Source organism: Lepidochelys kempii, chromosome 5, assembly GCF_965140285.1.
Source record: "Lepidochelys kempii isolate rLepKem1 chromosome 5, rLepKem1.hap1, whole genome shotgun sequence".
In the NCBI taxonomy this organism is placed as follows: Eukaryota; Metazoa; Chordata; order Testudines; family Cheloniidae; genus Lepidochelys; species Lepidochelys kempii.
Window position 1 is genome coordinate 37,470,687 of NC_136384.1, and position 25,164 is coordinate 37,495,850.

At 40.3% G+C, this 25,164-nt stretch overlaps 1 protein-coding gene across 1 annotated transcript in view; it reads left to right on the top strand.

Annotated features, from left to right (window-relative positions):
* RAB3C (RAB3C, member RAS oncogene family) overlaps positions 1-25,164 on the top strand; it is a 200,602-nt gene that overhangs the window by 61,782 nt on the left and 113,656 nt on the right. Inside the window, exon 3 of the mRNA XM_073343988.1 lies at positions 24,755-24,873. Coding sequence (XP_073200089.1) covers positions 24,755-24,873 — 119 coding nt within the window. The remainder of the gene's footprint in view (positions 1-24,754; positions 24,874-25,164) is intronic.

Genomic DNA, 25,164 nt, shown 5'->3' on the forward strand with positions numbered 1-25,164 from the left:
CCTGCCTGTGACTTTTACTAAAAATACCCCTAACTAAATCTTAAGTGCTGAGGGAGGGCGGCTCAGGGCCCCGCCGCTGCTGCTCCTCCAGGTGGGGGTGGCCTGGGATAGTTTCTGGGACCAGTTGCCTGGGGCCACCAGAGGAGCAGACAGTGCAGCTGGCCCAAGCTGCTTGGGCAGCCCTGAGATCAGTTGCACCAGCCACTGCAGCTGCGGAAGTTACAGAGGTCCCGGAAAGTCACAGAATCCGTGACTTCCATGACCTCCATGAAAGACTCAGTCTTATTCATTAATGATGACAAAGTTCTTTAAGAGTCTCTCAGAGGGAGGAGAAAGAGAGAGATTCCCATTGACTTTCCTGGGCCTTGTATCATGCTTATGATGGAAAGAATTGCATCATTATTAATTATTTTAGTATTCAATACTGAGATGGAAAGGAAGAGAGACTTAAGTACTGGTGCCTTTTGTCAAAGAGTAAGGCTCGCATTCCTATGCACCCAAAAATTCCAGTTCAGTTTGTTAGAATGAGGAAAAGGAATGTAGTATATGTAGCCTAATGCTAAAACAACAGCATTGAACTAAGAAGTCATGAGCCTTTTAAGGACTTAAGTGATATTCTATATTGCAGTGAATTTCACCCTTTGTGCCTTGTTGGATTTCCCCCTGCATTATTTTTCTACATTTTACCTTCTTTGTGACATTTTTTATTTGGAATTTTAAAATTCCAAATCTTATGAATTGTACATTGAGAGATTTTCATGGGCGATTGAGAGTTATAAAGTCATTTTCCATGATCAGTCAGGACACCGTATTCTATCTACCAACCCTGAGAAATTCCTCCACCCCCTTATTTTTTTCTCTCTCTTGGTTTAAGTTTAATGTTCAGATATAAAAACTAGGGTGCCAGTTTTTGTGTTTGAGCCTGTTCAAAATATATATATTTTTGAGAGAGATGACAGTATAGCTGCAGAATCAATCATTCTTCAGAGGAATTATTATTATCTAGCTTATTAGTCAAATGGCCATCTCATGTTCCCAGCAAAAGACTTGTTCATTTACAGCATATTATAAAAATGGGTACCTATGAAGTTCCAGTTGTTCTATTTTAGATAAGCATGTGCAAAGTCTTAATAAAAGAAAAGTTAGAATCCACAATCATTCTGAGGTTAGTGATTTTGCTCAAAGTTAAATTAAACTCTGCTGGGAGATGGGAGTCAGTGCATGGATGTTTGGAAAGACTGAATTGAGTGTGGTATACATGGCATTATTTGTGAAATAAATTCGTAATTAATTATTGAGCTACTCTTGTATTTACCTATATTTTTATGCTGTTGAATTCTGTGTTCCTTCATTAGGAGGCTCCCAAATTCAAGCCACTTAAACCTCTAGTGCAGTGTGTTAACAGTAATTTTGCTTGTGTAATCTTTCCGTAAATCCTTAAATTGTCATGGCTTCAGGCATTGCTGATTTGGAAAAAGCCAAACACCCATTTAAAACCTGCTTTGAACTCTTTTGGAAAGAGTACTAAAACTAAGGTGAGAGAAACACAGAAATACACATATGTTGTGATCTGTAGGACAAACAAAACAGCTGTTCTCTCTTGCGAATGCAGGCATTACGGTGGGGCGGATACCAGCAGCAATAAAACATCAAGGGCTTTCTTTTGGTAGTTTAAGTGCCTGGATCTCATTGTTTGAATAAGCCTAGCTTTCATGGGACAAAACGTTCACTTTTAGTGACATTTGTGGTGTTACAGATGTAATTTAGAGCAGAATTTGGCCCCACACATTTTATTTATAAAGTAGCACTAGTCATAATTTGTTTAGTACCAACACAGTACTCAGCACCATATAATACCCAAATGTAAAGACAGGCCCTGTTCTGAAGAGCTTGCAATCTATGTGCAAAATTTTCAAATCTGGGTACCTAAGGTTGGGCTTCTAAATTTGTGTATATGCACCTAAATAGAAGGGAATTGATATTTTTCCATCCTCAAACTTTGAGAACCTGTAACTACCACCTGAAGTTAATGAAAGCTTCAGGTGCTCAGTACCAAATAAATATTTGTGAAACAAAGCAACCCAGTAGCATCACTTCAGTAAATGTTGCATATGAATTTACATCACAAACCATATTTTTCATTAGCCTAGAATTTCACCATAAAAGTGGTTTAGGACAAAGGAAGAAATTGGCACGGCCATAAAATGTCCCACATTTAAAGCTCATTTATCCTCTTAGTTCAATATTAAAAGTCTGAAAATTAGGGTAGATTTCAATGTTTAAGGGACTGAACACAGTCTCCAGGCTTAACTTTTGAATTGCTAGTATTCTGGCGTCCTCCAAAACATATGCATCCCCAGATCCAGCATTACCTTCACATTTGTGATAGCAGGTTTCTGCAAAAAGGCATTGTTTGATTAAAGTCAGGTGGATTTCACAAATATGTGGTCTGTACTTACGCTGCTGTTTTAAGCAAGCATCTCTGGAGTCTATATGGAGATGTCCATAAATAATTCCAGCAAATTCGTCTCCTTTCTTCTCTCTAGAGCAGTCAGTGGGTGAGTGAGGTTGTATGTGTAGTGACTAAAATTCACGATCAGAATTTCACTTTTTTTGTGGTATCTCTGGAAAGCATGTTAGATAAAGGCCCCTTTCTGTGGCTAAATCCTGGTTATGCTCTTCTGGTCAAGATTTCCCTTTGGCTATCAGTCTTTCATACAGAGTCACATTTTGTGAGCTGTGGGATGATGATTCAGTTATGTTTACCAGACAAAAGAACATGCCCCACACCTTAATCAAATCATAATAGAAATGGTCCTTAATTTTTATCTAGGCTCAAAGAGCACACGGCTGAGTGTCACATAATGCAATTACTCATTAATATGCTGGTCTATATTATGTCCACTGAAAAAACAAGTACGAATCCTATTCAGTGACTAGAAAATAAAGTCATGCAGGGGAAATAAACACACGTGCCTCTATAATAGCACTTTTGTACCATGTTGAAGTATGGAAATGCACAGTAGGGCACTCAAACAACCTTAACTCCACTTTGTAGTTCCCCCCACACCTCCCTCAGATTCACTAATGTGCCCTTAAACTTTAGTTGAATCTAAGCTGGAACCACTAATGGTACTTGTTTTCTATGCCTTAACATGGTTGGATTTCTTTTTAACCCTGAATGTCCTGGATTAATAATGCTTGGTTTGTGGATATTTATGACATCCCTATAACTTATTTTACCCTTTCATTTCTGATACATACTCTCAGGCTAAACTCCATTTTAAATGGAGTTTTTTTGTCTTGTTTATATTTCATCAGCAATTGTGTATGCATGTCTATAAAATACAAATGTTAGTATATATGAACTGGTAGTATGTCTGAATTTTGTTCCTCGGGTTCTCGGAAGAGATCAACCAATACTCTGAGATTATGCGTGGGGATCTTCAAAATGACAGAGTACATCTCTTTCTTTGGCCTGATGAGATAGGTAGATCAACATTCACAGAAGAAAATGCTTTCAAGAAAAAAGGAACATAACATGAACTATTACTGTAGACAAAACAGTAGTAATATGAGGGAAGTGGTCTTTATATAAAATCACAGGGGTTTTTTTGTTGCTATTATTCAAAACAAATATATATTGAAGTTATAAAGCTGGGAACAAGGAGAGGAGTTCCCACAGGCAGTATTACCAATGGAACATGGAGGCCTGCAGGACTCTGTATTTAGCTTTAATGAAGCTAAATTTTCAGGTTTAGCAAAGAAACTTTACAGCAATATAAAAGTAAGCATGTTTCTCTGAATCAAAATATGAGCTCACAGTTCTGGTTATCAGTTTGTTTCGGACACTTATGTGGCAATGATTTGTAAATCTGTTAAAACTTCTTACAGAAATAGTTATAAAAAAATCAGCTGAAGTATTAACATAACACCTATTACAATTAGGGCCAAATTAAAATACTATAATGTCCCAGGCATAGCACCCCTATGCACCCACCTCCTGCCATAGATCTGTCCCCTGACCCTTAATGGGGTGGCCTCAGGTTCCAAAGTTCAGATTACTGGGCAGTTCATACCTTTTTAGAGCTATTGTTTCATGGTGCCTGCAAACTAAAGCCTAATCTGTACAAAAACTTGCATTGGATTAAACAAACCTATTTACTTAAACCATACGAACTTCTGTGTAGACACTTATTTCAATTTAAGTGTAGCTTATTCCACTTCAGTTTAAATCTGTTCCTAATCCATTTAAAATAAACTGAAATAATGGTTTAAACTGTAAAAAAGCCTCTTACACCAACTAAATCTGTTTAAAGTAACACCTTTGGTTAAACCAGTGCAACTCTGTCTAGACAAGCACTCAGACAGGCTTTTTTTAAAAAAATGTTTTTAAGCTTCTCTTTAATACATGAGGGCTAGAAACCTATTTAAAAACAAAAAAAGCCCAGAAGTTGAGATTCTGATCTCATCCAGGAGCTGGGCTCCTTGGCGTGGGCCTATAGTGCCTAATGCTTTTATCCAGCTCTGATTATAGCCATGCTTCTGTTGGAGCTTACAGTTGGTCATTTTTCTGTTTGCATTAGATTATAGTTTGCCACATCATAAAGTAATGGGAAAGTTTGATTACTTGAAAATACCTGTAGTTTCAAAGTCACAGCTAATGGATAACAGTAATTATTGTGACAGATGCAGTCTTACATCTAAATGCTGGCTTCAAAAATTGTAAACAATCAAGCTGCAACCAATAAATATCATTGAAATACTCTCATTTGTTCAAAACTTGTAAAAAACATCTGGTAATCTTTGGTGAATGTATAAAATATGTGAGGTTAGATTGTTCTTGGCAGCAAAAAGTGCTTAAAGTCAGGCCTTCCTACTTCCTGTAATTTCTCAAAAGTCTTTTCATATAGCACTTCTTTGCTACCCAATCAGTGTGATCTTTTATGAATGTCATGATTAAGAACAGTAAGAATTCTGTTGATCAACATTTATGCTTTTGGATCCTTGTAAAAGATTGGGTTATTTCTTAATTATAGGTCCTTGGACTCAGTTATTTGTTAAAATACATTTTGGTATAATGGGGAAACAGGCCTGGATATAACACAATTATCAGAGCTACAGAGCCATGAAATCCTCTCTAATTGTCTTCTGCTTGATGTTTCTGTGCGATTTGTATCCCATAATCTACTAGTCCACTGATTGTCTGATAAGAAATGCAACAATACTGTAAAATTAAGGTCTTTGGTAAGAGGGAACTAGGACTGAGAGATGTTCCCACTTGCTTTCTGAAAGGGCCTTCTGTAGTTATAGGAGAGGGGAAAAAAAATCTTCAAAATTGAGTAAAATCATATCTTTTTAGTGCTAAGCCCTATAGTTCAGCAGAGCTAAATTGAAAGAGGTATTGGATCTTTTGGTTTCAGGCCCACCAGTGCACTGGCACATTTGTGGAAGGAAAATATTTGCACCTGGGGCATATCCTCAGGTGAGGGAGCTAGCAGTGTTTGGGTGAAAATGACTTACTTGTTGCATAATAGTCCACAGAGCACCATTGGTAGCAAAAGGACAGGAAGTACAGCCATCCTCCCAACTGGAGAATGTTCAAACCCAATTTTATGTTGGAATGGAGATGGGTTAGCACTGCATGTATAATCCCCTCCACCAAATTCCACTTTAGTTTTCTAATTTTCTAATCTGTACTGGTGCATGTTTTCTTGCATCTAAAGCTGATTCAATAGTAAAAAGGAAAAACAAAATCATAAATATGTTAGTGCATAAAAGCAATAGTTTACTTTGATATGATTCCTGGATCATATTCATGAGTAGTCAGAAAACTGTTGGTCATTCGTGAAAACACACAATTAAAAATATGTCGGCAGTTATACTTTTTAGGATATTAGCAGTTTTACATGCTCACTTTGTGCTCCTGTAGCTCAAAGTCCTTTATCATCTAAACTGTTATCTTCCCGTATCTCTTTCATTGCCTCCGCCTCCCTGGGCAGTTTTCCTACAGGTATGAGAAGGATTTTATTTGTTTGTTCATTTAGAGATCAGTCCTGCAAGGCGCTGAGCACTTTGACCCTGATCCAGCAAAGAATTTCAGCACAAGTCAATGGTTTAAGTTAAACATGTTTAAGTGCACAGGCTGAGGACTTTGCATGATCGTGCCCATATATACTGATTTTTGTCAATGCCTCTTGACATGTTTCCACAGTTTTAACATATGCTAATGTCATAAAGATACTACTCCTGGGGGAATTCTGCACCACTGTGTATGTGCAGAATTCATGTGCCGCACTGATTTTTTTCCCCCCACACAGAAAATACATTTTGCCGAAAAGATGCTACAGTTATGCCTTTTGCCCACCAGGGGCCACTGTGATGCCAGAACAGAGCAGCCTCTCCTGAGTGAGAGCAAGCCCCAGCTATGGATAGGGAAGAGAAAAAAGCTGCCTTCCTCTCAGCGCCCTGCTTGTGGGGCCAGGTCAAGAGGAATTGGACATGGGGGACGGACAGCGTGGGGCACATGAGGCTGCTGGGGTCCTCAGACTGAGGTTCAGAAGGGCTAATGGGGGGACAGACTGGGGCAGGGGCTGAATGGGAATGGGGTGCAGGGACACACGGGAACAGGGGGATGCGGGAGGGGGTGCAGGGCCAAATAGAGGAGAGTGGCTGAGTGGGGGTGCAGGGATACATGGGAACAGGGGGAGGAAGTGGCTGAATGGGCATGAAGGGCCACATGGAGACAGGGGGAGGGAGTGCAGGGACACTTGGAGATGGGACTATGGGGGGGGGGCTGAGTGGGGGTGCAGGGACATATGGGGACAGGGCAGATGTGCCTGACTGAACGAGAGAGGCTAGGTGTTAGCCAGGGTCTGCATGGGGGAGGCTCTTACAATCCCTACCTGCCCCAAAATAAAACTGTTCCATACTTCTCCAACATGCACTTAACAGCCCTCCAAGTTCACACCCAAGCTCTCTCTCAGCAATGGCTTCCCTCTCCCTCAGCTCCTTTGTTACCCCTGACTCCCCCAAGCCTTTCCTCGGTTTCTGAAGGATGCAGTAAACATGTTTCCGTATTGTAGTTTAAATTATTCAGAGTTCTGTATTAATATGCCTAGTAAGGAACCTATTTGTCAAAAACATTTGCTGAATCTTTTTTGTTGTCTATATTGTTAGAGACATTTTGTATTTTGAAATAAATTACAAAAACAATTGAAATTGGCATGTTATTTTGACAAATAAAATAGGCAGAATTTTAAAATATTGTTCACATAAATTTTATTTTGGCACGGAATTCCCACAGCAGTAGGGATACCATTTAGAACTTTATATAGTTCAACCTTGCTGTGCAGATCCTCAAACCAAGCCCTGTAACATGGAGAAATCTTGTCTGATGGATAAGAAATGGCCAGGCCATGTTATATTTAGGAATTTACAAATGTCAAGAGATGCTGCTGCAGTCTAAAGGACTGCTAGTCACAGCAGCCTGATGCATCTCACAAGACAATTGCTGTATAAAAAAATGCATATGCCCTCTCGGAGAATGAGCATCATTCTTCCTTTGGCAAAGATCTTAGATCCTCATAATGCTCCAGTTCTGTGGAGAACTTTCAAATTAAAGGACCTGCTTTCTTAAGCTGTAGTCAAAAGCAGGCCAGCACTTTTCAAGAAACAATATTGTCATCCTCTCTTTGAAAAAGGGACTTCTGTTCAGATTTGACTAGGTTTGGATTCTGAGCTCCCTTCATCTTGGATTTTATATGATGAATGGCTTATCTTATGGGTTAAACTTCAGTATATCACCTCCACTTTGTGCATGCACAGAAATTTGCATGTGTACACTAGGCACCCAGACTTTGTATATTCAAACACTTGTGCAAACAAGTGCTTAGAATTTGCACATGAAACCCATTGGGACAGAAATTTTGCAGGTGCCAGTTCTACTATATGCTTGCCCATATGTGACTTCGTGCACAGAGGCCAAGATTTTCAGAACTAAGTGTCCACAGTTATTCCACTAAAATCCTTTAATTGCCTAAATAAATGACTATTTTCAAAAGGGCAGAGAACCCAGCAGATCCCACTGAAGGTAATGGGAATCTTTGTGCACTAACTGATTTGAAAAATCAGGCCCTAACTTTAGGCACCCATTTTGAAAATCTTGGCTAGAGATGGGTGCCCCTAGGTTCATGTGCACAGAGAGTCTTGGCTGAAAGTTTGGCTGCAATGGTGTAATTAGGCACAGCTCCTATGATTTCAGTGGGGCTTTGCCATTTACATTAGCTGAAGATTCGGCCCTAGTTTTGGTATAGTTACACAGATCTGGGAGATAAACAAAAACAAACAAAAAAATGCTTCTGTCTCCTTGGAGCTGCTGCAGCTGCTTTTTGCCATCCATTGCCACCAAGCTGCTGCTTTGAAGCTGACACTGGTCAGCTCTTAGGGAGAGATCATGGACATCTTTCAGAGCCGTGTTAGTCTGTATCCGCAAAAAGAACAGGAGTACTTGTGTCACCTTAGCGACTAACAAATTTATTTGAGCATAAGCTTTCACGGGCTACAGCCCACTTCATCGGATGCATAGAATGGAACATGTAAGAAGATCTATATATACACACACACACAGAGAAGGTGGAAGTTGCCACACAAACTTTAAGAGGCTAATTAGTTAAGATGAGCTATTATCAGCAGGAGAAAAAAAAAGACTTTTGTAGTGATAATCAAGATGGCCCACTTAGACAGTTGACAAGAAGCTGTGAGGATACTTAAGTTAAGGAAATAGATTCAATATGTGTAATGACCCAGCCACTCCCAATCTCTATTCAAACCCAAGTTAATGGTATCTAGTTTGCATATTAATTCAAGCTCAGCAGTTTCTCGTTGGAGTCAGTTTTTGAAGCTTTTCTGTTGCAAAATTGCCACCCTTAAATCTTTTACTGAGTGGCCAGAGGGGTTGAAGTGTTCTTTGTACCAGTTTTTGAATGTTATGATTCCTGATGTGAGATTTGTGTCCATTTATTCTTTTGCGTAGAGACAGTGCGGGTTGGCCAATGTACATGGCAGATGATGGCATATTTCACATTGGTAGATGTGCAGATGAATGAGCTCCTGATGGCGTGGCTAATGTGATTAGGTCCTGTGATGGTGTCACTCGAATAAATATGTGGACAGCATTGGTATCGGGCTTTGTTGCAAGGATAAGTTCCTGGGTTAGTGTTTTTGTTGTGTGGTTGCTGGAGAGTATTTGCTTCAGTATGGGGGGCTTTCTGTAAGTGAGGACTGATCTGTCTCCCAAGATCTGTGAGAGTGAGGGATCATTTTTCAGGATAGGTTGTAAATCTTTGATGATGCGGTGGAGAGGTTTTAGTTGGGGGCTGAAGGTGACAGCTAGTGGCGTTCCGTTATTTTCTTTGTTGGGCCTCTCCTGTAGTAGATGACTTCTGGGTACTCTTCTGGCTCTGTCGATCTGTTTTTTCACTTCAGCAGGTGGGTATTGTAGTTTTAAGAATGCTTGATAGAGATCTTGTAGGTGTTTGTCTCTGTCTGAGGGATTGGAGCAAATGTGGTTGTATCAAAGAGCTTGGCTGTAGACAATGGATTGCGTGGTGTGTCCTGGATGGAAGCTGGAGGCATGTAAGTATAGTGGTCAGTAGGTTTCTGGTATAGGGTGGTGTTTATGTGACCATCGCTTATTAGCACAGCAATGTCCAGGAAATGGACCGCTTATGTGGATTGGTCTAGGCTGAGGTTGATGGTGGGATGGAAATTGTTGAAACTGTGGTGGAATTCCTCAAGGGCTTCTTTTCCATGGGTCCAGATGATGTCATCCTCAATGTAGAGCAAGTAGAGTAGGGGCGTTAGGGGACGAGAGCTAAGGAAGCGTTGTTCTAAGTCAGCCATAAAAATGTTGGCATACTTGGGGCCATGCGGATACCCTTAGCAATGCCGCTGACTTGAAGGTATATACTGTCCCCAAATGTGAAATAGTTGTGGGTGAGGACAAAGTCACAAAGGTCAGCCACCAGGTTTGCCGTGACATTATTGGGGATACTGTTCCTGATAGCTTGTAGTCCATCTTTGTGTGGAATGTTGGTGTAGAGGGCTTCTACATCCATAGTGGCCAGGATATCTAAGAGGCTTGATGGAGTCCTCACCATCCAGTACTCTCACCTGTTGGGGAAATGGGGAACAGCAGCCCAGAGCTGCCTAAGAACTGCAGATGCTTAGAGTCTTCACTGGCGAGGGAGGATCTAGTGGAAAGCAAGAGGAATGGACTGAATGGGCCTGGCCTCAGTTTTCTGACAGTATGGGGCACATGGTTGAAATTCAGTTAAGTTTTGAGTGTGGGGGCAGTTGGCTTCGTTGGAAAATAAAAGGACAAGACACTGAATGTGCCTGGGGTCACCCTGACTGACTGCCGTCAGGTACAGTTGGGTAAGGGAGCCTAGACAGAGCTAAGGAAAGGAGAGAGAGCTTCCTTCTCTTTAAAGCTTCAGACGACAGGGCTTATATTTAAATAATTAGGAATAGGAACATGTTTTCATCTTTAAATTAATAGCAGAAGTTGACCAGCAATTTGAACCTTCAAAAATGTTTTCTAGGTTCAGTATTCTGCTGAAGAACACTTAATTCTTTTTTTAATTCTTGAAGTGTTTGTAACAGTAGTTGGTATTTAATATGAACATTCCTAGACTTTGTTCCAAATGAGAGAAACTTAGCTGGGGTTTAAAAAACCAAGGTGTTTGTATAGAGAACATCTGTTTTAAGCCATAAACTAAGCAAAGAGATGCATGTACCAGTTCACACCTTTCTCCTAAATTTAGCATTCTCTACCAAACCCTGTTCTTTCTTAACCAAATCTGACTATTTTTTAATGTTTTGAGACAGGTTATGTTTACAGTTTTGCACATGTGGCTGACAAGACCTTAGCTGTTGAGAAAAGACTTAGTTTTGCTTAAATCAGTTTGCATAAAGACAGACAAAATCTGAGTATGCAATTAAATGTATAATACATGGTTTTCATAAGACAGCAACACATTAAATACAGTATGAATAACAATGTAAAACATTCCTAAAGCCTGGTATCAACCTAAAATAATGGTCACATCATTGTGAAACAAAGTAGGCCAGGGAGATTCCTAAGGATTTATTTTTTTTTATGAAGTTTAAAGTACTGAAAGGAGAATGTAACCTAATATAATCCATAAGCATAAGGAGTAATAAAAATATGTAATTTGTGTCCATGCCTTGACATTAATTAAAAACAGTCAGCTAGCAACAACGCACCTGATATAAACTGTAACAGACTCATTAGTAACTGATCATTAGTGCATCTGTCTTGAAGGCTTCTCTTTCACTGAAGGCTTCCTTCAGGACTTGCCCGGTGCTTGCAGCTGGTTCATAATTCAGGAGTCTGTTTGCTCACTGATTTTTAGCAGCTGGACATATTATACTCTTCTGGCCTGCTTTAAGCTTGCTGTCTGTAAAATGGCAGATTGGTCCTGTGGGGACTTAAAGCAACTCTTGTACTTTACAGTATAGGTATGATTACATTCAAGACTCTTTGAGAGCCTGATCCCACTGAAGTCAATGGAAACATTGGGAGTACTTCCACTGACTTTACTGGCAGTTGGATCTTCAGACATGGTCTACTTTAAAGGGATCTCACGGTCACACCTGAAACCATCAGTAGATCTTACTTCTGTAGTGGTATCAGGGTGTGGTGCTCAGACCCCCATATTCTCGTTTGCAGGCCTTCCTCTTCATTTTTAATTGTTACTTCAATAAAGTTATTTTTAGAGGTATTTTTTGACCGTTGCTGGCCCCTTATATATTAGCTTCCTCCAATTCCTTTCCATGACGAACCCATTAAAGTTTTTAAAAATACTTTTCTATAGGATTTTCGATCTGTACATCTCAAAGTGCTTTACAAAGGTATGTGGGTATCATTTATCTCCTTTCTACAGTCAATGAAAATGGAACACCTAGGTGAAATTATTTGCTCAAAATCACACACCTGGTCAAAGGCAGAGCCAGAAATAGAATCCAGTTGTTCTGCCCTCTTCACTTTGTTACAAGGAGGAGGAAGGGTGTGTTACAAATAAAATTATACTTAAATTGAATTGTCTCAACCACTCAGCCCAGGTATCCCATTCACTTACTCATCCATAACTGTACATTTATTTCTTATTCAAAATGAAGGGATTGTATAACTGGCTGTGGGGTTCTCTTTTGCCTAATGACTGTACAGTCATTTTTCATTAATCTATACAATATAATGCAAAGCCATGCAGTCTGATAGGCTACTACCATAGAACTCCGCATTAGCATGGCAGCCTTAATTTCTCACCATATTATCAGCCCACTGAACTCCGAAAAATGACATGTTAATTAAAAAGGAAATTTAATATTAGTGGGGGAATCTGGCTTCAGGAAGCAGGAGAGGAGGTATTGAGAAGAATGAGGTAAAGTGGGGTGACAAAGTGAGGAGAGATTCAGAAACTGTCCTATATTATGAGGATATGCATTACGAGTTCTGGAGAGAAGTATGGTAGTTAATCAAAGATTTATCATAGATAATCATAGAGCAAGAATGAGAGGATGGGATATTTCAGCCTCTATAATATCTTGATGCTCCCTCTTTTATTTGGTAATAATGACCTTGACTTTCAGTCTCTGGGTTAATACTTTAGTTCAATGCATTACTGTTACCTCATAACTAGGAAGCACCTTCAAGTTCTCATCTAATTATCTGGGCAGTCAGCAGACATCCAGCCTCGTGCTCCTAATTTGCATGGAGAAAACAGTTAAGTCTGCCAAATGAAAGTCAAAAGCCTTTGAGGGGAAGGTGAGAAGTCAGTCAAAGAAATGAAAGATTTATCACAACTTTAAACCAAATACAGGTCTGACAGAGCAAGAACACATCTATTTTTAGGTTATAAATTGCTCTGTGGGCAGAACAGCCAGTTTTAGAAACTCCATTAGATTGCAAGTACCCTTAGAGGTCACCAGAGCCAAGTGTAAGAGAGATGCATTGTTTAGAGTCTGGTTCCACTAGAAACTAAAAGGACTCATTCTAACTGTTTCTTATTTTTCTAATAGGATCATAGAAATGTAGGTCTGTAAAGAACTTTAAGAGGTCACCAAGTCCAGCCCTCTGTGCTGAGTCAGGCCCAAGAAAACTTAGACCATCCCTGACAGGAGTTTGTCTAACCTATTATTAAAAACCCCCAATAATGGGGATTCCACAACCTCCCTTGGAAGCCTATTCCTGAGCTTAGCTACCCTTATAGGCCATGACTACACGTACCGCTGCAGTGCATCGAGTGAAGATGCTCCATGCTAACAAGAGAGAGCTCTCCTGTCAGCATAAAAATCCCATCCCCATAAACGGCATAAGGTATGTCGATGGGAGAAACTTTCCCATCGACATAACACTGTGCACACGAGCACTTACGTCGCTCAGGAGGGTGGAATAGTCACACCTCTCAGTAACATTAGTTTTGCCATCATACTCGGTAGTGTAGACATAGCCATAGTTAGAAAGGTTTTCCAAATATCTTATCTAAATCTCCCTTGCTGCACATTAAATTCATTACTACTTGTCCTATTCTGTGACTACAGAAAAATTGATCAGTGTCGTCTTTATAGTAGCCTTTTACATACTTGAAGACTTATCAGGTTCCCCCCTCAATCATCTTTTCTCCAGACTAAACATGGCCAGTTTTTTTAACCTTTCCTCATAAGTCAGGTTTTCTAAACCGGTTATCATTTTTGTTGCTCTCCTCTGGTTCTCTCCAATTTATCCACATCTTTCCTAAAATCTGTCACGCAGAAATAGGCACAATACTCTAGCTGAGGTCTCACCAGTGCGGCGTAGAATGGGACAGTTGCCTTTCATGTCTTCTATACTGTTGATATACCCTAGAATGATATTAGCCTTTTTTGCAATTACATCATGTTATTGACCTGTATTCAATTTTTAATCCACTACAACTTTTAAGCAGTACTATCACAAAGTCAGATATTTCCCATTTTGTAAGTGTGCATTTGATTTTTTCCCTTTGTAAGAGAAGTTCTTTACACTTTATTGAATTTCATCTTGTTGATTTCAGACCAATTCTCTAATTTGTCAAAGGTCATTTTGAATTCCAGTCCTGTCCTCCAAAGTACTAGAAACCCTTCCTAGGTTGGTATAATTTGCAAATACTAGAAGCATTCTCTCCACTCCATTATCAAAGTCATTAATTAAATCATTGACTAGTACTGGATGCAGGACTGACCCTAACAGGACCCTACTTTGTGACTCTGATGGAGCCAGGCACTAGCTCAGGTCCATCTCTAATGATGTCTAATTTAATATTTGTTTAATCTCTCTGTGCCTCAGTTCTCCCATTATAAAATGGGGATGATTCTCTCACCCTTTGTCAGTAAATTGTAAGGCCTTCAGGACTGGCCCTCCCTCTGTGTTTAACCAGTGACTAGTAAAATGGGGAACTGATTTTTTTTGAGCTTCTAGGTATTGTCACAATACAAAAAAAACCAAAACAAAAAAAACCCAACAACAACTGTGATGTTATATAAAGTTTGGATCTAAATTTGATCAGGTCCACACGCTAGTCCTTAATGAGCTACAGCTGCAAAATTTCTGGTAATATTTATTAGGCTAAGGAACAAAATGTGGTGTAATCTTTGGCTGTGTCAGGGTTGCTTTATTTCTAGGGCTGTACCAAATTCACGGTCCACTTCTGGTCAACATTTTGGTGTTGTATTGCCACCCTTACTTCTGTGCTGCTGCTGGCAGTGTTCTGCCTTCCGAGCTAGGCACCAGGCCAACAGCCACCACTCTCTGGCTACCCCGCTCTGAAGACAGTGCAGAAGTAAGGGTGGCAATACCACGACCCCCCTAAAATAACCTTGGGGCCCCTTGCAACTCCATTTTGGGTCAGGACGCCAATTTGAAAAACGCTGGTCTTCCCCGTGAAATCTGTATAGTATAGGGTAAAAGCACACAAGAGACCATATTTCATGGTGGGAGACCAGATTCCACAGTCCGTGACGTGTTTTTCATGGCAGTGAATTTGGTAGGGCCCTATTTATATCACTGCTGCAGAGCAACTGTGAAGCTAACTAGTTTTCCACTGGAGACTCCTTGAGTGATGTAGGGTCACTGTAGCATCTACTACAGCTGTTCTCATTGGCCACTAGACAGTCTGTGACCGAAGGAATCTAGGACATGGTCGGGACATCTCTGGAAGCCATTATGGCCCCAGCTGCTCCACTTTACACTGTGGCTGGAGCAGAGACCAGATGGGCCAGGTTCAGGGGAGTGCAAAGGACATCTTTGTGCCTCCACCCATTTATCTTGAGCTGCACTAAGTATTTGTCAGCCACAACTGGGGCTCAGTCCCAGTATTTGCAGGTACTTTGAAAATGCTAACTGTTATAAATATTGGCTATTTCAGTATTAGTCCCCTTCTTTTGGCTATTAAGAAACGAGACCAGTGCTTTATTTCATGCTTCAGTAAGGGCTTGGAGGCTGACAATGGTACACATGATAGAATTTTTTGACCCTGCTTGTTATTCTTCTTGAGTTTTCAAATGCCATGCGTGAGCACATATGTATTTCCCCCCTCCACTCTTTTGCCTCCTCTCTTTCTTTGCATTAAACCATCCACACCTTTTTTCCTTATGTGGTGTGTGTAATGAGATGTTTCAGCTTTTATTGCTTGTGCACCAGGTCTGAATCTAAAAGCAAGTTGTTTGGGTTGGTGGAGTGGGTGTTCATAATCTGTAAAAAACAATGTTACATGCTTTTTTAAAGAGGCCATTTTTAGTTAAAAAATGTTTTAATAACCTATGCTAGACTTTTGGGGTTTTTTTTAAAGCATGGAGTAATATTGCAATATTATACTTGATGGCACTGTATGCCATTAAACATCTATTAGGATTTTCACTATAAAGTTTAATTTTCAGAGATTTATAGCTTATCTAAAAATATGTTGCATGCTGAAATTTGGTATTTTGAAGGGGAAAGATTTCCAAGCTCTCAGTGTATACTATAAATATTAGAGAAGAAATATTAAAGCACAGGACTATAAATCGATGGTACGCCCACATCTTGAATACTGCGTACAGATGTGGTCTCCATCTCAAAAAAGATATACGGCGTTAGAAAAGGTTCAGAGAAGGGCAACTAAAATGATTAGGGGTTTGGAACGGGTCCCATATGAGGAGAGATTAAAGAGGCTAGGACTTTTCAGCTTGGAAAAGAGGAGACTAAGGGGGGATATGATAGAGGTATATAAAATCATAAGTGGTGTGGAGAAAGTGAATAAGAAAAAGTTATTTGCTTGTTCCTATAATATAAGAACTAGGGGCCACCACATTCAATTAATGAGCAGCAGCATTTAAAACAAATAAAAGGAAGTTCTTCACACAGCGCACAGTCAGCCTGTGGAACTCCTTGACTGAGGAGGTTGTGAAGGCTAGGACTATAACAGGGTTTAAAAGAGAACTGGATAAATTCATGGAGGTTAAGTCCATTAATGGCTATTAGCCAGGATGGGTAAGGAATGGTATCCCTAGCCTGTTTGTCAGAGGGTGGAGATGGATGGCACGAGAGAGATCACTTGATCATTACCCGTTAGGTTCACTCACTTTGGGGCACCTGGCATTGGCCACTGTCAGTAGACAGGATACTGGGCTGGATGGACCTTTGGTCTGACCCAGTACGGCCATTCTTATGTTCTTATGTCTGGGACTTGTGAAGCTATATGCAGTTCCTTCCAAAGACATGATAAATGATCTTGGGCATATCTCCATGCCCTTCCCTTTGCCTAAAGCATTGTTCAAGTGATAGTCCCACAGGAGAGGTGTGTGAATGAAACCTGGCTCACATGGTCACCATAAATGTGAACTAGCAGGTTCCCTTCATTTTGAAGCTTTTTCCATACTGCCATTAGGTTTGCCTTGACTTCCAGATTCACAGGCACTTGAAAAATCCAACTAAACCTTCAGAAAAGTAAAATTCTCTAGTTCCATTGCTTTGATCATGTCTTTTTCACTCCCTGTCCCCCCTCCTTCTCTTTCCATGTCCTGGGAGTCTTTCCTTAAATAGAGAGGTATTCTAGTGCTCGAGTTCGTCTTTCTCGGTCTTTTGAGGTGGCTTGAACTCAACCCAGGTAAAACTGAGATTATGGTGATAGGCAACTCGATGAAATGTTAGTGGTTATTTCAGGGTATTTCCGGTGACGTACCCTCAGCTCTGGAATTTGCCTCCTCTTTGGTTAAAAAGAGCCTGAGTTTGAGCTCAGGGCCCAATACAAGATTATTCTCTTTGGCCAGGTTTTCATAAAAGGATAACTGACAAGGATTTGAGTGGGTTGAGGGGAAATTGCTAACCCTGAGCAGATGGGTAGGAAGGTCAACTAGCCTAATAAAGGGGAACTAAAATACTTCCTTTCACCTAGACATGGGAACAGGTGATTTTTTATACTTATTATGTGTTTCCTCTGCCCCTCTTCTCAGCCCACATGCATCAACATATGTACATACACCACTCGGGAATTCTTAATGGGCAGGGTGGATACACTGTCCAACTGGCAAAAAGAACCTCTACAATATGCAAACATATACAACAGCCTGTTTGGATGACTGCATATGCTTCAGTCCACATATAGGAGAAGGGATTAACTCCTTTATGTGTTGCAAATCCCATTGATCTTGATTTGGGATATCAGCAGAGGTTCTGCCAGTTAATGTGCAATGCAGAGAAGCTGGGTGATTGTTGAACCTTGCCTTCACTGGATCTCCGAGTTTGCAGATTAAGCATAGTTGGGCCAACCAGCCAGTAGGACTAAAGCCAGTGGGATTACATGAGTATGAGAGTAGAATTTGGAAATGTGAGTTTTACATTGACATCTTTGGTCAGTTAGCAGTTAAAATCTTTTGTTAAACATTTTTAAAGTGCCCTTTTTATTAGTCTTCACAATATTGAACTTTTGACTGAGCACTCACTCACCGTCATTCATTCCCTGCTGTTCCTCTACTCTAGTTCTTTAATGAAGATCATTGTCAGATCTGATAAGATACAACAGACATTACTTTTATAGTCTATCACAAGAGAACTGAAATGGCACCATAGAAGATCTATATATCTAGTTTCTCTGCTCTCCCAGGAAGATGAATTGCCATGGTAACACGGTAATGGAATAATAGGTCAAGTTTTATAATTTTTCCTCAGGCTTACTTTATTACATTTTTGCTTAGAAAAAAGACACCAGTATAAAATGCAGACTTCAGCATTTCACAGTTTAAACAAAACAAGAGATGATCTTCTGAGCAATCCAGTACTCATGAATGAAGGAATCCGACCAAGTAACATCAGTCAGTAGCCATGTTTGAACTGATACAAGGATTGTCTTTGGGTGCAGGTGCACATCAGTACATTAGTATAAAAATTGGGACTGCTTTTAAGATGCAGATGTGATGAAATATGCTCAATCTTTTCTCAAAAACAAAGCATTATAAAAACAAGGGCTGGAAGTTTCATTGTGTTGATGGAATTAACTGTTCCAAGTAAATTCAATCATAGCAAACTGTACTAAAATATAACATTTCACATTAAGATGTTTGATACTTCAAATATGCCATTTGTCTTTGATAACTCAGATTATTTTGAGTATTTTAACAATCACACAGCTGTAACTTTCTCTGTATATTCAAGAAGCTCCTAAATCTTAGGCAGAATAAAGTAAGAGGTTTCTGAATGCATTGGACCCCAGGTAACACTGGTATGTTTAACTCTTCTATTTAAATAGAAAATTCTTTGTAACCTCCCTCTCTTTGTAAATATCATATTCATTCCACATGACCATGTCTTTAACATATAACATGTTTCTGATTGGATTTCATATTAATATGAATTTTAATTATGTTACTGCTGATACTGGTAGTGATGCCTGTAGTAAAGGTTGTGTGACAGGGTTGGGACTCACCACCACAGCGCCTCCTGCTGTTGACTCTGGAAATTAGCTCAGTTCATGCGGAGTGCCCTCTGCCGGTGGTGTCCCGTCCGTCTCTCACCCTAGATTGGCGTCTCAACCTGCGTTTCTCCCAGATCGCGGCATCCTCTTCAGGACGCTGCCCTCTGGCAGTGCCCACTACTCTGGTCTCACCCCCTTCCAGGGGTTTGGTGTTATCAGCAGTCTTTCTCTTAATCCCAGCCACAGTGGCCAACCACACTCAAAAGTCTAACCCCTTTTGGCAAGGGTCGGTGCAGTCCATGATGGCCACTCCTAACGGGCAGGTGGAAGTGCAAGGGGGGTACCCAGGCCCGCCCTCTACTCTGGGTCCTGACCCAGGGACCCTTTGGCGGCAGCCTTCCTGCCTGCCCTCCTTCTCTCCCTTTGTCCATCTCTCTCCCTGGGCCATTTCCCCCTCAGCCCCTTTGCACCAAGTAGGCCCTTTTTGTTAGGGACTATAGGAAACAAATCAAGTATGAAGTGAATTATTTCAATAGTTCTAAAGAAGTATAAAGGTTGTATATAAGCCTTCCAGTATTGCAGAATTTTTATAATGGCTAAAGTTAATAGCATATTAAAAACCTTTCCAGTATAAATACTGTATGTGCAAATACTGTAAATTTCTGATTTGGAAATGAGCAATGACATTCTTCTAACTAGTGTTAAATGAATTATGTTAGAAGACTAAATTATCTTGGTTGCAGAATAAATAGGTAGAAGGATGCTGTAACATGATGTGCATAACAGTACCAGTTATCACATAATATAATCAGAAAGAGTCATTGGTAGGGCAGTTTTGTGCATCTGAATTAGAATCCAGAGTACATTCCACCATAGTAAAGGAGGAAGATTGGAGAAGAGAGACAACCAAATTGCAGTGTAAATATTCCTCCAAATCTTATTCCATGCCTCTTCTGATCAAGGAGGTACCAATGTCAATTTCCAAAGCCAACTGTGGTTTCGTTATACGGCATATACACTTAAAAGTAAATTGCCTACACATAATGAGGCTACAGGAAGAGGAGACCTCTTTGCTTTCAAGAATTTAGACTGAGGAAATTATGGGAGTCTACTTTATTTACTAGTATTCACTACTACTATTTGCTACTTATTAGTAATAGCAGCAAATATATATTTTATGGTGGTCTCCAGTTTGGACTCGGACTTGATTGTGTTGGGTTCTTGTACTTTCTAAAGGTCTCATAAGCCAGCTAGTTTTCTCAACATGTGCCTGTTAAATAAAAAGTATGAAGGTATAATTGTATTCCTCAGCCAAGCAAGAAAGCCAATGGATCCATCATTATTAGAGGAAGGAATATCACCTTATTTCCTTCATGTTTAAGCAGTTTCCTTATATTTTTTTCATAGAAAAAGTTTTAATTTCCCATAGTTTTATTGGCTTAATACCCTTTCTTTACTGTTAGAGTAAAAGCCTGCCCTATAGCAAGTCTACACTATTACTGTCCAGAATAGATATGGAATCCAGACACTTTTTGACAGTGACTGTGTATCTGTCTGTTAACCTGAGATTTGTATAGGGGGAAATATATTAGTCTGATAAGCAGGAGAAAATATTATTTTACTTCAGGTGATTCACACTAAAACCTGTCTGCAGATCATACAGTGAAAAATTCTAGTGATAAGTCACCAAGACAGTAAGCTCTATATCCAAGATTTTGATAACTTCATAGCCAGTATTTTAGAGCCTTTCTGTTCATTGGTTTAGGCTTTCTCAGCTATGTCAAAACTGAAATATGTGTAAAAGAAAAAAGGGAGAGAAACAAGTGGACTAAAATTTGTAGATAATTAATTTTATGTAAAGATGGGCCTCAGCTGCAGATCTGGATTGAAACTTTGCCAGATTTAAGGTAGAGGATGCTGTTTTGGATCTGGACTTTTTTGTTTAGTCATTTATAGATATAGGAACCAGTTGCAAAAGTTCATGAAGATCAGAAGTGGCCCAGTGTTTGGGAGTTGTCAGATCTGAGTCTTTGACATGGACCTATCTCTAATTTTTCATTGATGTGTGTTAGGGGGCTTATTCCTTCACCCACTTACTTCCTTGGTCCTTCTCGCATGAACAGAGAGCAACAATACCCGAAGTTCAAAGGTGCAAACAATTCAATGTTTATTGGGGTGAACTTCCAGCAAGGATGATTCCAGTTTCCTTCCTTAGTGTCCTCCTTCCCAGCTCTGACACCCAGGTCTTACACATGTGTCTCTGTTCCCATTCCTGCCCTTAGCCAAACATGATTCCAATTTCCTTACCCCCATTTTCTGTTCCCATTCCCACCCACCCCCCACTCACTTTCTGATTGACTGCAGACTATATAGTAAAACTTGAGTGCTGCTTAGCTTTACCTTAACCAATCATTTTCCTGAAATATAACGAACCGATCCTAACATACTGTAACATGATTATTTTCAGAGTAACAGCCGTGTTAGTCTGTATTTGCAAAAAGAAAAGGAGTACTTGTGGCACCTTAGAGACTAACCAATTTATTTGAGCATAAGCTTTCGTGAGCTACAGCTCACTTAGTACTTGTGGCACCTTAGAGACTAACCAATTTATTTGAGCATAAGCTTTCGTGAGCTACAGCTCACTTCAATCCGATGAAGTGAGCTGTAGCTCACGAAAGCTTATGCTCAAATAAATTGGTTAGTCTCTAAGGTGCCACAAGTACTCCTTTTCTTTTAACATGATTATGTAACCAATTATATCCCACCACCTTAATTAGTTTACACCCAGCAAAATTAATTATACAGCAGACGGAAACAATCGCAGAACCAGACAGAGATTATACAGACAAACAATAACAAAGTGGGAACTATAATGACAAAACAATGCAGAAGGGAGGATTTCACATCACAACTATTGATAAGTGAGTTCTTGCCAGACAGGATGCTATCAAACGAAGTTTCCTTTTACATTTTGTAGGCACTTCCCTTTCTCTGGAGGTGATAGGCATTATCAGGACAGGATTGTATTCCTAACAGCCCAATAGCACCTTCTTTCAATGTGACTAGTTTGGAATGTGAGGCTGTCACCAGTCGCTTCCCAGCTTATGGCTGCCTCTGCTGCTTAGCCAAAGGCCTTAGCCTAAGGACAGGGCCTCAGACTGTCCCAGTAAGAGAAGGACCTTACACCGGCAGACAGTGATTTTTGATTCTTTCTTTTATACCTCTATAACTAGCCAAGTGATAAGAATACACCTAAATTCTTAGAGTACAGGCCTTTACCGACAGGCCTGAATATCTGTATCCTAACAACGTGTTCAGAAAGCAATATTTCTGAAATGAGTTTTCAACGTATGGTAAAGATGGGTGACCATAAATAAAACTGAATTTTCTAGTTTTCAGATGCTTACATGTGGCCCTCTTAATAGTATTCTCATTTCTGTTGAATCTTACAACTCTTTAGGAACCATGAAAAGTTTCATTGGGCTAATGTGGGAATGGTACAGCATTGTGTTTGATTGTGTGACAAATGAATACAAATATCAGTAGAGCTATAAAACAGAGCTCCATGAAACTCCATAGTTTTTGTTTGTGGCAGTTCATGCAAACCTTATATTAAATTCAGTTCTCATGAGTTCCCAAACCCATGAGTTCATCTCTGAACTTTGAGAACAAACCCAAAACTCCAGGAATTGCAATTTTACACATTGTTCAGACCTCACTGGAGGTACTCTTGATCAGGGCCAGCTCTAGGATTTTTGCCGCCCCAAGCAAAAAAAATTTTAGCCGCCCCCGCCTTTTTTTTTGTGCCCTCCTGCCCCTGGCTCCACCACAACTCCACCCCTTCCCCAAATCCCCGTCCCCGCCTCCTTCCCCGGGCGTGCCGCATTCCCCCCCCACAATTGCTTCCTGCGACTCCCCCCCCGCAACCGCCACCCTAGCTCTCCTCCGCTCTGCCTGCTCCCCTGAACACGCTGCTGCTCCGCTTCTCCCCCTCCCTCTCAGGCGAGGGAGAGGCAGCGCGTTCAGGGGAGCAGGCGGAGCAGAGGAGAGCAAGGGGGGGGGGAGCGCAGGAAGTAATCGGGGGGGGGGTTACAGGAACTGCTCCCCGTCCCAGATCACCTCCACTCCACCACCACCGCCTCCTCCCCCGAGCACGCCGGTTTCTCCCTCCCTCCCAGGCTTATCAGCTGTTTGGCGCGTGGCAAGCCTGGAAGGGAGGGGGGAGAAGCGGAGCGGCGGCAGCGCGCTCAGGGGAGCAGGCGGGGGTGGAGCGGAGGCGAGCTGGGGCGATGGGGGCACATTTCTAGGGGCGGCATGGCCAGCGCCGGAATGCCGCCCCTAGAAATGTGCTGCCCCAAGCACCTGCTTGTTTTGCCGGTGCCTAGAGCCAGCCCGGCTCCTGATTTATGCTGGTGTACTTCTCAGTGGCATACTTTTCCTGTTGCGATGTACACCATGGGAGCTAGTAAGGACTGTGCTCTATGGACACTGCTAGCCTATGATTGATAAATTCTAGTGCATGAAGCCCGCTGGTATGTCTAGAACAATGAAGTATCATGGGAAATTGTATGTCTACATCAAAGGTCTGATTCTCCTCTCATACTGGTGTAAATCAGGAGTAACTCTACTGAAGTTGTGGGGTTACTCTAGTGTAAATCTAGGTAAATAAGAGGTGTATCAGGCTCTAGCTTTCTATGCTTGTTTTCCGTGCAAGGTCATTAAAATTAAACCTAGACTGTAGTGACTGTAATTTGACCTGAATTCCCTCCTAGTGTTCTGCCTAAGAAATTGTTTGTGTATGGTAATCAGATCTGTTACATTTTTTAAAAAATGATCTTCTTATAATTGATTTATGAAGTGGGTGGAATTTAATTTCTTCTTTATTTGTAGGATGATTGATGTACATGCAGAAAAGAACACTCATTTAAATATATTTTCTCTAATGAGGTGGTACTACTTGTACCATAAGAATTATTTTAGAAAATATTCCAATTAATACATTTGTCGTTTTTGTCAGTTTCTTCTACTAGGGAACAGCTGAAGTAGTCCTTTCCATGTTCTAGCAAAAATAAATTTTTGTACTATTAAAATTTTGCGATGATATAATTCCCTTACAGCATTTGTTTAAAAAACAAACCAGAATTAACTTAAGACCTCTGCAGTTAATGGTACAGTAGGTGTAGTAAAAGTTCATACTAGACGTTGCTTGATGGAATTTCAGTGAAATGTTCTATTTGTGCAAGATTTAAGGATACCTTTGGGGTCTTTAAAAATCCAAATAAGTGTTATTTTGAAACAGAATGATTATATTATTTCCTGTAATATATTTTAATTATTATTGTTAACATTTTTATTAAACTAGAACCTTAAAACCTTAACCAAAATCGGGCACTCTATATTAACATAATAAGTGATGGTCCCTGTCCCAAAGAGCTTGCAATGTAAATGGACAAGATAGACAAAGGCTGTGTGTGAATGGAAGTATTATTATCCCCATTTTACAGGTGGGAGACTGAGACACAGAGATGAATTGACTGGGAAAGCTAGGAATAGTACCAAGATCTCCTAAGTCCCAGTCTAGTGCCTTAACCACAGGACAATCCTTCATCTCTTTAAAAAAAAAGAATGAAAAGCTGCCCAGTGACTTGAATGGAATTTCAAAGGTGTGAAGATGAAAATTTTTCAAAGTTCACTTCTGATTTTCAGAAAGATACAAATCACTTGACAACGTAACATTTATATAAAGGATTATTTTTGTGTTTTAGGACACGGCAGGTCAGGAGAGATATAGGACAATTACCACAGCCTATTACCGGGGTGCAATGGGCTTCATTTTAATGTATGACATCACGAATGAAGAATCCTTCAATGCTGTGCAAGACTGGTAAGTAAAACTTGGAACTAAGCACTAGAACTAAGGTGAGAGACAGAGTATTTGATTACCACTTTATTCCTGCTGCTTGCTGTTATGATGTGAACCATTTCAGGAAACAATTCTCCAAGCCCGGTCAACTCAAATACTAATTTACGTCTTGTCAATATGGATTTGATTTTGAGGTTTCTCGAGTCACATTGCAGAAACTGGCCCATGAATGATTTGGGGGTCGGAGAGGAGGAGGCTTGTATTTATTACTTAAGTGAAGCATTGCCTTCTGTTTTTCAGACTTGTCATTTC